Source organism: Eschscholzia californica, unplaced genomic scaffold (genome assembly GCF_041429995.1).
Source record: "Eschscholzia californica isolate CP2 unplaced genomic scaffold, dmEscCali1.0.p SCAF_5, whole genome shotgun sequence".
Taxonomy (NCBI): Eukaryota; Viridiplantae; Streptophyta; class Magnoliopsida; order Ranunculales; family Papaveraceae; genus Eschscholzia; species Eschscholzia californica.
The window spans coordinates 14,596,609-14,609,401 of record NW_028238472.1 but is presented as its reverse complement, the minus strand read 5'-3'; the positions used below and the strand labels follow the sequence as shown (position 1 = coordinate 14,609,401).

At 36.2% G+C, this 12,793-nt stretch overlaps 1 protein-coding gene across 3 annotated transcripts; it reads right to left on the bottom strand.

The window, feature by feature from the left end:
* Positions 1 to 1,830: 1,830 nt before the first annotated feature.
* Positions 1,831 to 11,441, bottom strand: LOC147537333 (uncharacterized). Of its 3 annotated transcripts, none has more exons than XM_086643773.1 (6): positions 10,949 to 11,441; positions 10,574 to 10,709; positions 9,994 to 10,117; positions 5,690 to 5,726; positions 4,025 to 4,301; positions 1,831 to 3,339 (listed from the first exon to the last, which is right to left on the bottom strand). In XM_086643773.1, the coding sequence occupies exons 1-6, from the start codon at positions 11,129 to 11,131 to the stop codon at positions 3,314 to 3,316; spliced, it is 783 nt and encodes a 260-aa protein (XP_086499899.1). In that variant the 5' UTR covers positions 11,132 to 11,441; the 3' UTR covers positions 1,831 to 3,313. The 3 variants fall into 3 exon arrangements, with proteins under 3 accessions (XP_086499899.1, XP_086499897.1, XP_086499898.1); XM_086643771.1 differs by having other exon boundaries at positions 1,831 to 3,322; XM_086643772.1 differs by having other exon boundaries at positions 1,831 to 3,319.
* Positions 11,442 to 12,793: the final 1,352 nt, after the last annotated feature.

Genomic DNA, 12,793 nt, shown 5'->3' with positions numbered 1-12,793 from the left:
TTTACTTATTTGAACATTGTCCCCTAATCTTCATCTTCTCATCACCTGCAGTAACATTTTTCTTTACCACCGCCACCATTTCCGACCACCGACCACCACTGCAACATCTTCTTTCTCATCTGGTCTTTTTCCTTCTTTTTATCTCTCCTACTTGGTCTCCCTTTCTCTATCTCTCTCTCACACTGATATCTATCTATCTCCATCTCTCACTGTTACTCTCTCTCTCTTAGGGTATCTCTCTATCTCTCGGCATCTATCTATCTCTCCCACACACCCTCTCTCTCTCTCTCTCTCATTGTTACACTTTCTCTCTCGGTCTCTCATAGTTTTGTCCCCCTTCGCCTGAGACGACGGGAACCTCAAGGAGAAGACGCCTTCCTTAAGGGTTTCGTGGCAGGCTAGCCAAAAAATAGAAGTTTTGCTCCGACAAAGGGACTACTTCCCTTCGACAAAGAGAGATAGAGATTGTGAGACACTATGAAAGAAAGAAACCGTAAGCGAGAGTGAGACAATAAGAGAGAGGGAGGGAGAGAGACCATAAGAAAGAGAGACCATAAGAAAGAGAGACCATAAGAAAGAGAGTGAGTTGAGAGAGAGAGAGAGAGAGAGAGAGAGAGAGAGTGAGCATGAAGAGAGAATGAGAGAGAAAAACATGAAAAGATGGAGATTAGGGGGAGAAAACAAAGAATCCAATTTTTGGACTTACAAATAATATGCCCCCTAAGTCAATCTTAATTGACTATGTCTTTATGTCCCAAAGCCACGACCATTGAAATCGCAATCAGAACCAGAAAAGATCAGCTAGAAGTAAAAATTTAGTACTTTCAACAAAAAAAAAAAGTAAAAATTTAGTAACAACAAGAGGATGATTGAAAAGAAGGGATATGAGAAAAGATAGGAATTCAGTTAGTGCATAGAAAGAAAATAACTCAAAGAAGAAGGTTAGAAAATTATCAAAAACAGATGAAAACGGAGCAAAGGCGGCTAGCCCAATAAGGCCGCAAACTCAATGTTAGTTCTCAGTTGGGATACTCGAGGTGTGGGGAATACCCGGACTATCCAGACGTTGAATTCCATTGCTCTGGGCAATCAAGCCATCCATTGTTTTTTCGTCTCAAACAAAGTTATCACAAACTTCCTTGAAAAAATGGATTAAGAAACTATGGTACAAGAATCATCATTTTGTGCCTTCAGTTGGACTAAGTGGTGGGTTATGGCTCATATGGGAAGACAATCTACAGGTGGATGTTGTTAGTTCATCTCAAAATCACATACACGGCAAAATCAATGCAACAGGGAATAATCGATCATGGAGCTTATCTGAAGTATACGGACCGCCTATGATTCATCATTCATGAAAGAGAAAATTCTGGAATTTTTTGCGAGCATTTCATACGCACATTTCTGAACCGTGGTGTGCCATGGGTGAATTTGATGCAATTCAATCAAGCAGGGAGAAGTGGGGAGGCAATGGTGTAAACATTGAGCTCATATTTGTTCTTCTAAGAAGTTCTTAGATTATCAAATTATTCTCATGAAAAGCTCAAATTCTTATGTGGATTGTAAAATATTTCTCTGGATAGGATTTTTTTTCGTCAACTTGTACTTAAAATAACAGTTTCATATGCTGCTCTGGTGCATGAAAAATCTAGTGTTCATTAACTTCTCGAAATCAATTATTTGTATTGAGTCAAAACAACAAGATACATGTGAGAATCATGATAGGAAAACGTATCATATTCACTAAAAAGTTGTTTTTAAGTGATTGAAGATACAGATACATACTTAAAAAGTTACTGTCAAGTAACATTAGGGCTTGGGCTAATTAGCTTATTCAACACATGCATTTCATTTAGTTCAAAACCCTAAACAAAAGACCAAGAGATAAATATGTCAAAACAATCCAGTACCTAGTTTAGTTTAGTTGTACAATATTGGAAATGAGCATACATACCCATGATGAGTCCTTACAAATCTAGTTATGCATATCTAGAGTTATTACAGTCCATAATCTCCATACCACTTAAAGTTACATATAAATGCAATGTATCAAAGCTAAGAGAGAGAGAGAGAGAGAGAGAGAGAGAGTTGATACTTAATATAATAAACTTGATGCCAACCATGGTTGGAGATGGATTAAGTGAAGATGAACTTTGAGAAGCCCAATGGGTTACCATCCATTGGGGTAGAAAGAGAAAGAAAGGTTATAGTGGAGCTCCAAAGCCAATAATGGAACCCATCTAACCTTAGAGAGAGAGAGAGAGAGAGAGAGAGAGAGATATTATCCTAGGGTTAATTGAGCTCCATAACCACTAATGGAGCTTTAACTAAGCTGTGTTAGAGGAGGTGGAAAGCTAAATATGAAAAATATAGCCCCTCCTATGAACTAAACTCTATGTTAACATTGTGCTAAAACTCCCAAAAGTCTAGCATCAAAGATGAATGTACATAAAAAATTCAAAAACAATGAGTGATTGGGTGATTCTTCCCTTTTCCTAAGGGAAGGTGGGTTTTGTGAGTGATTAAAAGAGATTAGGTTTTGAAAATTAAAATCAGGTTTTGGTAAATTAAACAATCCAAAAAAAGGACACATGGGTCACAAAGCTTTTGGTCATTCAAATCACCTAACTAGCTTAAAAATCTAGGATTTTTTGTTACTTGTTAGGGTTTATCCCATGCCCTACATGAGGTTAGTGAACTAGTTACCATCCAATTAGGGCACATTACATGCCTAAAGATGGGGTGAATTAGTAAAAATTAAAAACAACAACAAAAATCACTAAGGGCATCCCATGCCTTCTACCATGCACTTCTCTACCTTTAGAGGTGCTTTTATAAAACAAAAACCTAGATTTTGAGAACTTGCCATATTTTGTTTGTTGAAAATGTACATCTCTTGCAAGTTAAAGTTAATTGGTTGTATAGCCTTTCTTGGGCTAATTGTTAATTAGTGGTAGTTATTTGCAACTTTATCCTCTCTAATTCTTAAGAGAGTTCTGTTGAAAGAACCTAAAAAAATAAGTTTTTAAGTGGGAATGATTTAACCCAATTCTGCTTCTCTTTCTAAAAAATGCATGCATGTAGTACTAAGGGGTTAAATGTAGGGCCCTTTTTGTCCTTATGGGGGACTACTTTCAGTGTGAACCATTCACACCATTTGAGCTTTGTTAGATTGAGAGAGAGGGAGGAAAGAGGAGAGAGAGAGAAGAGGAGAGAGAAACAACCATGGTTAAGGAGATGCATCAGATGGAGTGAAGTGGGTAGGGATGAATCTGAAGTGGGAAAGTGGTAGTTGGGGCTGGGAGAGCCATGCTCATGCCTGCTGTATGGCAAAACAAACTGTTTAAGATATTAGTACACCATATTAGAAGGTTAATTAATTTAAAATAAATAAATTCAACCGGGAAGAATTATTTAAATATTATTAGATTTAAAAGGACGAAAATGCTAAGTGTACAAAAGATCTTGGCTTGATTTATAACGTAAAAAGAAACCTAGTTTCCATGTATAAATAGAGGGGCAGTAGTGGCATTATGATAATTTTGGCGTAAACTATTAGATCATAGCATTTTAGCCCAATGATATTGATATTCTAGTGGATTTTTGGGAATTAGAATAATTTATTTTGGTCGAAATTTTGTTTTTTTTTTTTGTTCTTTTGAGGAAAACCCATACATAAATTGAAGAGTCTTATATAGTCGGGATAAACAAGGCAAAATACAAACGGAGGATCAAATGTAAAACAGTTAACAGCAAGAGGGTGTAAATTTCTAGAGATCCAAACTTAGGGGGCAATTGTTGATGCCGCGAGATTGAGGGCAAAATTGATTTGTGTTTAGGGCATCCCACCATTTTGGTTTCTGAGTTTTTTATTTTTAATATTAATTTCAGATAAATTTTATCTAAAACCAATTTAAGGCGATTTCAATACCGAAACTTGAAACAGTGAAATCGGTATCAATATATCCAAGGCCAATCGAAAAAAGAAAAAAAAAACTAAACAGACAATAGAAGGAAGACAAACCTGGTTGAGCGGGAGGAGAAGAAGGAAGAGACAATGGTGCAGGGTACTGCTGAAACCCGGTTGTGTTAATGGTTGAGTAAGGGTAGACCTGGTGGTGGTATAAGCCGTACCCTTGGCCAGTAGCATAAGTTGGGGCAGATGCTCCCCCATTACCCTGCCCGAACTGGATATATGGATAAAAAGCTCCGGCATTGGCACCACCTCCTACAACCGCTCCTCCTCCACTGTTGTACATTGGGATTTGAGTTGTTGCGCCACCATACATACCATAATAGCTCTACATACAAGGAAAAAAAAATTGAAAACTAGTTACTTATGATCAAAAAATTATATATGGAAAACTTACATTGGTGAATAGAATGCTTTATTTATGGAGTGATTACTAAATTGGTTTCCAAACAATAGATCTCAAATTTCAAACGCGGAAAAATATTACTTTTCTAAAAAATACAATATGAAAGTTTACGTAGACACATTTTTTTTTTAAACCTTACTTGCTAGTGTAGTCTGAGTTATTTGTGACAATTTGCTATGTTAAGCTTGGGCTCATGTCAGACTTAAGGGTTGTGAGAGCTGCCGAAGAAGGTGCCCCCAACCTACGAGACTACGTTAGACAGACTATACCGTCTCAAACCAAACTAATTAACATTTCCACTGGTTAATTAAGGAGCCCAAAGTGGGCCAAGGTAATGATGACACGGGAATTTCTACAAAGGCCCCATTTGTATTTTGGGTTTGACCACATTAGGAGATACTTTAAAGAAAAGGCCAGCGCTTTGGGGAAAGCTAAATAGTTTCTGGAGTGTGAAATTTTAAAGGGAATGTGCAAAATTTTGAAATTTTTCTGGAGAAACATATTTTATGGGGAATATTTTTTACCTCTCTCTCTCCCCACCTAAAAGAAATCCAGGCCAATGACATTGTGACTCAGTCACTTTGTCAAAATATCGATAAACCAAGCAACTTGTATTAAGGGAATTTGGGGTACACGTCAACAGGTTCACAAAGGAAATCTTTTAAAATTGGAAAATGATTTGGGGACTCCCTAAACCCTGCTCCCAAGTGTACTCCTCCTCACATGGGAAGGCTAGTTTGGTCTTTTCAGTCTGACAGCAACTCTGAAAAGACCAAAGTGGCTTTCCTATGTGAGGAGGAGTACACTTGGAAGTAGGGTTAGGGAGTCCCCTGTGACCTTTATTTAAAATTTTGTAGGGAGATTTGATAGGCCATGTCTAAAGTTGATAAAAGCATTCCCGCTAAAAGTAATCCCACAAATGATTAAGGACAATGTGGTATTGAAGGCAATGTCATCTTCATTTTGCTCTAGCAAAAGGTCGTCGACCGTCAACAAAAAAACATTGCTTTCAACGAAAAAGTGAAACACTAGACAACTCAGCATTTCCAAGCCGCTAAGTGGACAAGTACAGCTCTTCAACAAAAAAAAAAGTGGACAAGTAAGCTGGACTACAACTTGAAAAAAAAAACTTGGATAAAATCCAGACAGTTAATTTTGTAGTCCAACTGTATTTGTCCGCTTAGTGACTTGAAAATGATAAGTTATCTAGCGTTTCCAAACAAAAAACACATTGCCTTTAAAACTTCCCAATTTTATATACATTCATTTTAGACGTTTTAGAGAAATCAAAGAAAAGAGTAAATTCAAACCGTTGGATACGCGTAATCCGGAGAGTAGGCAGGGAACCTGAAAATAGAAAACCCAATTATGATTTTAGAACTTAAATTTGAAATAAAACTTTCCACAGTCAAATTAATCAAAGTATTAGTTTAATCAAATTTAGCTTCTTATGAAATATTGTAATAACTTTTATAGGTCGTTATATAGAGCGTCACATTTCTTTTCTATGCTCAAAAATTAACAACAAATGATAAAGGTACTTTCTTGACTACTCCCTCGCTGATCTCCTTGTCTAGAGTCATCAAAGAAGTACTTGTATGTTGTACCATTGTTGGGAATTAATGAGAAACCAAACATCTTTATCATCAGTCTCCACTTTTTGCATAGCTACTTTTCTTTCTTTCTTTTTTTTACCAAAATTACCTTCTTCATCTACGTTTTTGTCTTCATTCATTGCAGACCATGGCCATCACCATCTCAGATCACCACCACCTCTCTGGAAGTACTCTTCGTTTTATATCTCTATCACCTCAGGGAGAAATTACGTCACTCCTCTTTCTTTCCGCACACATTCCTTCCCCTTCTCCTTTCTCTATGTTCTTCGTACGTCAAGGGAGAGAAGAAAGCAAATTAAGGATTTTAATGGACAAGAGAAATGGTGATGGGGTCCTTGACACGAATCCTATATTTAGTGTAGTGGGTAGAGGTCAAGATATAATGTAGAGGAATTGGCTAAGACATACATGGAAGAAATCGATGGGGCCAAATATAAAGGTGAGAGACTGAAACGACCAAAACTGAAGCTAAGAGTGTCGGAATCGCACGATTAAGGGTTGGTGGGAAATAACGTTCCGCACAGATGTCGCTTACGCCCCAATAAGACCACTTTGGGGGTCAAATTCCATTATTTAGGCCCTCAAAACGGACTTTTACTAGTGTTTACTATTTTTAGTAAGTGTTCTTTAGTTTAGGTAGTTTCCTATTTTCTTGAGATTCTAACATTTTATTTACTAAAATTGTTATTTCGAATTTGATTAGGTTTAGGAAATTCTGACGCTATATAAATGGGGATCAGTAGTTGTTTGATTCTTTCAGTTTTATCAATAAATTTAAGTATTTAGTTTAATCTTGTGAAATTCGATTTTACATATCTTAAGACGTAGGTCTAAAGATGTTTCAGAATTTTCCGCTGCGTCAAAACATTTATATTGATTAGGAACATGTTAGTGAACACAAGCTTGTTATGACAGGATTATCTCAATATTTTTCCTTTTTTTGTTGAAAGAGAACTACCTCAATAGCTATGTAAAAGTTTATTTCCTACCTTAGTATTTTTTTTTAGAGTTAATTCCTATATGGCCCCCTACTTTGTGACCAGCTTCCTTTATGACCCCCTTTTTTTCGTAAATTCAAATATGGCCCCCTATTTTCAGGTAAATGTCATTACTACCCTTCTTAATTCTAAATTAAAAACATTAAAAAAAATTTATTTCCTCCTCATTCCTCTCTCTCTCCACCTCATCTCTCCCTACACCTCACCCCTCTCTCTCCAATTCACCTCTCTCTCTCTCTCCAACTCACCTCTCTCTCTCCAACTCACCCCTTTCTTCTCCGGCAAGGTGGCCGGCCGGAAAATTTTCCGGCCGGCCACCTTCAAACCTAAAAAAAAAAAAATTTCTCTCTCCTCTCTCTTTCTAAATTTTTTTTTTTTTTTAAATCTCTCTACTCTCTCTCTCTAAAACTCCGGCGAAGGGGGTTTCCCTTCGCCGGAGGATCTGTTCGTGAACATAGATAGTTTCTTTTTTTTATGAAAGAGAAGGAATAGAGGAGAAGACGAAAAAAAAATGGTGATTCTTCAAAGAATTTCAACATCTATCCCTTCTTCCGCTACTTCTTTAATCACTCCATCTTCATCTACTGCTCCACCTTCTGCTCCTCTTGATTTCTTCTCCTCTGATCTAATTTTCTATGTTTTTCTTTCTAATGCATTTGATTCCGCGCAATTTTCTTCACAAGCCCTAAGTTCTGGTTCAGCAGCTGCTCGTGTTGAAAAGCTCGAAGAAGGGATTCGACTTCTCGAAAAACAACTCCGATCTGAAGTTTTATCTCGTCATGATGATCTCCTATCTCAATTATCTTCTCTTAAAGACGCTGAATCTACTCTCTCTATTGTTAGGTCTGGTATTTCAACACTTCAATCATCTGTTCGTAGGATTCGTCAGGAAATCGCGGATCCTCATCGTCAGATCCGGTTGAAAACGGCGCAGCTTTCTAACATTCATCAAACTGCTGAATTTTTGCAATTTACTGTGAGAGTTCTTAGATTGTCGAAGAAATTGAGAGATTTGATGGCAATTGGTGGATCTGAACCTGAGAAAATGGATCTCTCTAAGGCAGCACAGCTGCATCATGAGATTCAATGTCTGTGTGAGGAGAACTCACTCTCTGGAATTACTGTCATTGATGAGGAATTAGTTTGGCTTTCTGAGACGGGGAATAAAGTACGGTTGGAAGGGATGAAGGTTTTAGAGAGAGGAATAGAAGGATTGAATCAAGCTGAGGTAGGAAGTGGTTTACAGGTGTTTTTTAAAAAAATATGGAATATAATTGAAGGAATAGAGGAGAAGGAATAGATAGTTCACGAACAGATCCTCCGACGAAGGGAAACCCCCTTCGCCGGAGTTTTAGAGAGAGAGAGAGTGGAGAGATTTAAAAAAAAAAAAAAATTAGAAAGAGAGAGGAGAGAGAAATTTTTTTTTTTAGGTTTGAATTTTCCGGCCGGCCACCTTGGCGGAGAAGAAAGGGGTGAGTTAGAGAGAGAGAGGTGAGTTGGAGAGAGAGAGAGAGGTGAATTGGAGAGAGAGAGAGGGGTGAGGTGTAGGGAGAGATGAGGTGGAGAGAGAGAGGAATGAGGTGGAAATAAAATTTTTTTAATGTTTTTAATTTAGAATTAAGAAGGGTAGTAATGACATTTACCTGAAAATAGGGGGCCATATTTGAATTTACGAAAAAAATGGGGCCATAAAGGAAACTGGTCACAAAGTAGGGGGCTATATGGGAATTAACTCTTTTTTTATTAAATAGATCCAAAATCAACACAAATCACCCATTTACATGTGATTAGTGAGAGAAATACAAACAACTTGAATTTCGCCTCGAACCAGTTTAAACTTCCAATGAGATTTCAGAACTTCACAAAGACTAGTCTAATGTAAAGAATTTTGTTTGTATGTATGTATTTTTGGATTAAAAGAATGTATGCATGTATGTATGTTAGAATGGATGTATTTATGTATGTACTTATTGAGGGATGTAGTTAAATATGTACGTATATAATTGTATGCATATATATAATATATATATATATATATATATGCATGGATGTGTGCACATGGACAAATAGATGCCTGCATAAAAAGGAATCATGCCTCTGAGATGATGCACATGCATGAAAGAGTGTGGTCCTTATTGAGACGCACAGTACTAATATGTCATGCGCATATTTGCTTTCACTTTTGCTGGCTGGATGGCTACGACCATGCACATGCTCAACTAAAGCCCTATAAAATACTCCTATTTAATATACTCCATTAAGCATGTATTTAGTTGTTGACCGTTTAGACAGGTAGTTTGCAGGTTTGACTGTCTAGGAAGGATGAAGAGAGAGAGAGAGAGAGAGAGAGAGAGAGAGAGAGAGAGAGAGAGAGAGAGAGAGAGAGAGAGAGAGAGAGAGAGAGAGAGAGAGAGAGAGAGAGAGAGAGAGAGAATGGACCTAATTTTGATGGAAGGAGGATATATGGTACAAATAGCTAGTTCTCTTTTTCTTTTCTTTTTTTGTTGAAGATACAAATAGCTAGTTAAGTCATCATATATTGTTTCAATAAAAAAAATAAAAAAAATAGTGAAGTCATTATATACTTTATTATTGTACATGATTTGTGAATATCTCAAAGAAGAATATAATTTCTAGTAGAAACGAATCCTTCAATAGAAGATCGAAAAAAATTGATGGAGAGAGTGAGAGTTAACCTTAAATGATTACGTGCACTAATTAATTTAGTGGAATCTTATGACGTGAATCAAGAATCCAAATTTTAAGTAGTAGTATTTTTTTGTTGTGTATATGTATAATACATATATACATATATCATACACTTAAATGTTATCTTTAATTAGTATGATAAGTTAAATAAGTTATGAAGGTTGATTTCAACAAAAAAAAAAAAGTTATGAAGGTTGGAAAGAGAGAGAGAGAGAGAGAGAGAGAGAGAGAGAGAGAGAGAGAGAGAGAGAGAGAGAGAGAGAGAGAGAGAAGGCATGCTTAGTTGCTTACCCATAAAGATTGTAAGGAATCCCTTGTTGGATGCCATAATGAGCAAATGTTGATGGAAAAGTTGCTCCTCCTCCTCCAACAACTCCATGAAATGATCTCATCACCCTAAAGTTCCTCCCCCCTCCTAAATCACGTACATATATCAGATAAATGGTTAACATATTTACTAATTTAAACTAATTTTATCTCATCTTAATGTTTATAATATAAAAAATTCTATTTATCCTTCTATTTTGGTCCGTCTCTCAACCTTCTGCCGATGTGACGACATATCACTAGAGTATATTTTCTCACAGTTCTCTCTCCAATTGCTCCACACTTAAGTGATATGTTGCCATATCGATGGTTGGAGGAATGACCAAAACGGAGAGATGAATAGAATTTCTCTACAACAACTTCAAAGTTTCAGTCCAAACATCTGGTCAAATTGATCTTCATCTAATTAGAAAATTGAACTTTAATAGATCATGGATTTAATTGATAAGATGGATCAATAAAACTTACTATTTTAAATAAATAAATAAAATACTTGTATATATAATATATGTATATATATATACATTTGAGTTTGGTCATGTACCATGTTTAGGAGTAGAAGGTCTAGTACTTTTTTGAACACCAAAAGAAGCAAGATTGCAGTTAGCCCTTCTTCCATCAATCACAGGAGCTGCATCCACACAAGATTTCATAGCTGCATCTGGTTCTTTAAATGTTACCTACATAATTATTCAATTGAACTAATTAAATTAACAACAAATAAAAAAAGAAAAATAACAAAAAATTAAAAGATATGGTAATAAAAGAAGGGTATAGATGCATAATATGAGAAGAATTAAAGATAATCAAAACAAGTTAAAACAAAAAAAGTTGTCTAGTATCGCTCAGCGCGGAGCGAAGATCAGAATTCGAATCTTACTGTATCTATAAAAACAAAATATGGTGATCAAGTACTTACAAAACCATAGCCTTTAGATCTTCCAGTATTTTTGTCAGAGATAACAACAGCTTCTAAAATCTCACCAAATTGTTCAAAATATTTCTTCATGGTTTCTTTTTGTGTCTCCCAAGCCAATCCTCCAACAAACACTTTAGTATAAGTTGTATCCCCAAATTGACCTACTATATTTGCTGGACTCATCTTATCCTTTCTCTCTAAAACTCTTACTACTCCTTTTGATCTGATTTCTCTCTCTCTAAAATTATCCAAATCTAACAAGTCACAAGGATATATTTGAAAACCCCAAATTGAATGATCAAGAACTACCCACAATGAGTTTTAGATTATTGATCAGATGAGTTAAGGGTATGAAGATATTGAATGGGATCAGCTGAATTAGGGTTAGAGATTAGAGAGAGAGAAAGATTGAGGGAAGGAAAGAAGAAGATGAAGAAAAGCAAAAGGTTAGAAAGAAAAAGACCTTCATATAATAATCAAACATGTATTATATACTCATTATCTTTTGCTACCGCCATTATGATCTGTTACTTTATTAATCAAAATTACTTTATTAACCTTCACCTTGTTTATTATTTCAAAAATACCTTACCGTATTTACTTTGATGTCAATGGCAAAAACGGAACGGAAATTGTTGAGCTTCACTGAGAAGTCAACAGTCAACCTACGAGTTATTTCAAAAAAATTAAGCGGTCGATTCTTTTGGGTTATAAGAATTTACCGCCATTTTTCAGATAGTTGGATTTAACATGGAAAACCCTAAAATAAAATTAAGGAAAGATCTTAGCCGTTGATCAATGTATTATAGTATGACTGACAGTTTCGTGTTATTTTTTCCGATTGGACCCTAGTTTTTTACGAGTATTTCCTAGGGGTGTACACGAGCCGAGCTCTTAACGAGTTGCTCGAGCTCGGCTCGACTATTGCTCGTGCTCGACTCGAATATTAACGAGCCCGAGCTTAACACGAGCTCAAAATCAAGCTCGTTTACATAAACGAGTCGAGCTTGAACATTCTTTAGTGTATCACGAGCTACTCGTGAACAGCTCGTTTAACATACTCTTATAATAATATAGTACATAATTACGTATTAGTATTGAAACTTGTACATGAAATATCAACCATTAAAAAATTATCGAAATATGAATCATTAATCATTATTATTGTATGTGACAAATGATCATTGAAGTATTTTGATGATTTAGAAAGTTTTAATTTGAAGTATTTTGATAGACGAGCTTAAAACAATGCGAGCTCGAGCTCTTTCAAACTTATACGAACCGAGCTTGAACAAGTGAACAATTACTCGAACGAGCTCGAGCTCGAGCTCGACAGTCAAATACACGAACCGAGCTTGAACATCTTACTACTCGGCTCGGCTCGACTCGAGTACACCCCTAGTATTTCCTATAGTTCCTTAGTCTATGCTAAATATTTAGATGACTTCTTTTCTTTTTTGTCTCTTGCTCTTACCACAACCAGTTTTCAGTTGATTGGTAATTTTTATCCTCTCTCTCTCCCTCCCTCCCTCCCTGTCTCTCTCTCAGTTCTCTACTTCCTCTTTACATTTCCTCTCCCTTTTTCTATCCCATCTCTCCCTTTCCTCTGTCTCTCTGCCCGTTAAAGAAGAAGGGAACCTTTCTGTCAGAATTCTCGTCTTTGGTCTGGAACTTCTAGATGATGATGAAAATCTGGTAAAACCAAGCGATGTTTGTTCGTTTTACAAGATCTTCCTTGTCTGATTTTACCAAATGAATATCTGGGTGAAGGGGTTGCTTTCTCCCTCATTGGACAAAGAGACAAGAGATAGCGTAGAGGTAAAGAAAAGAAAGAGGAAAGAAATA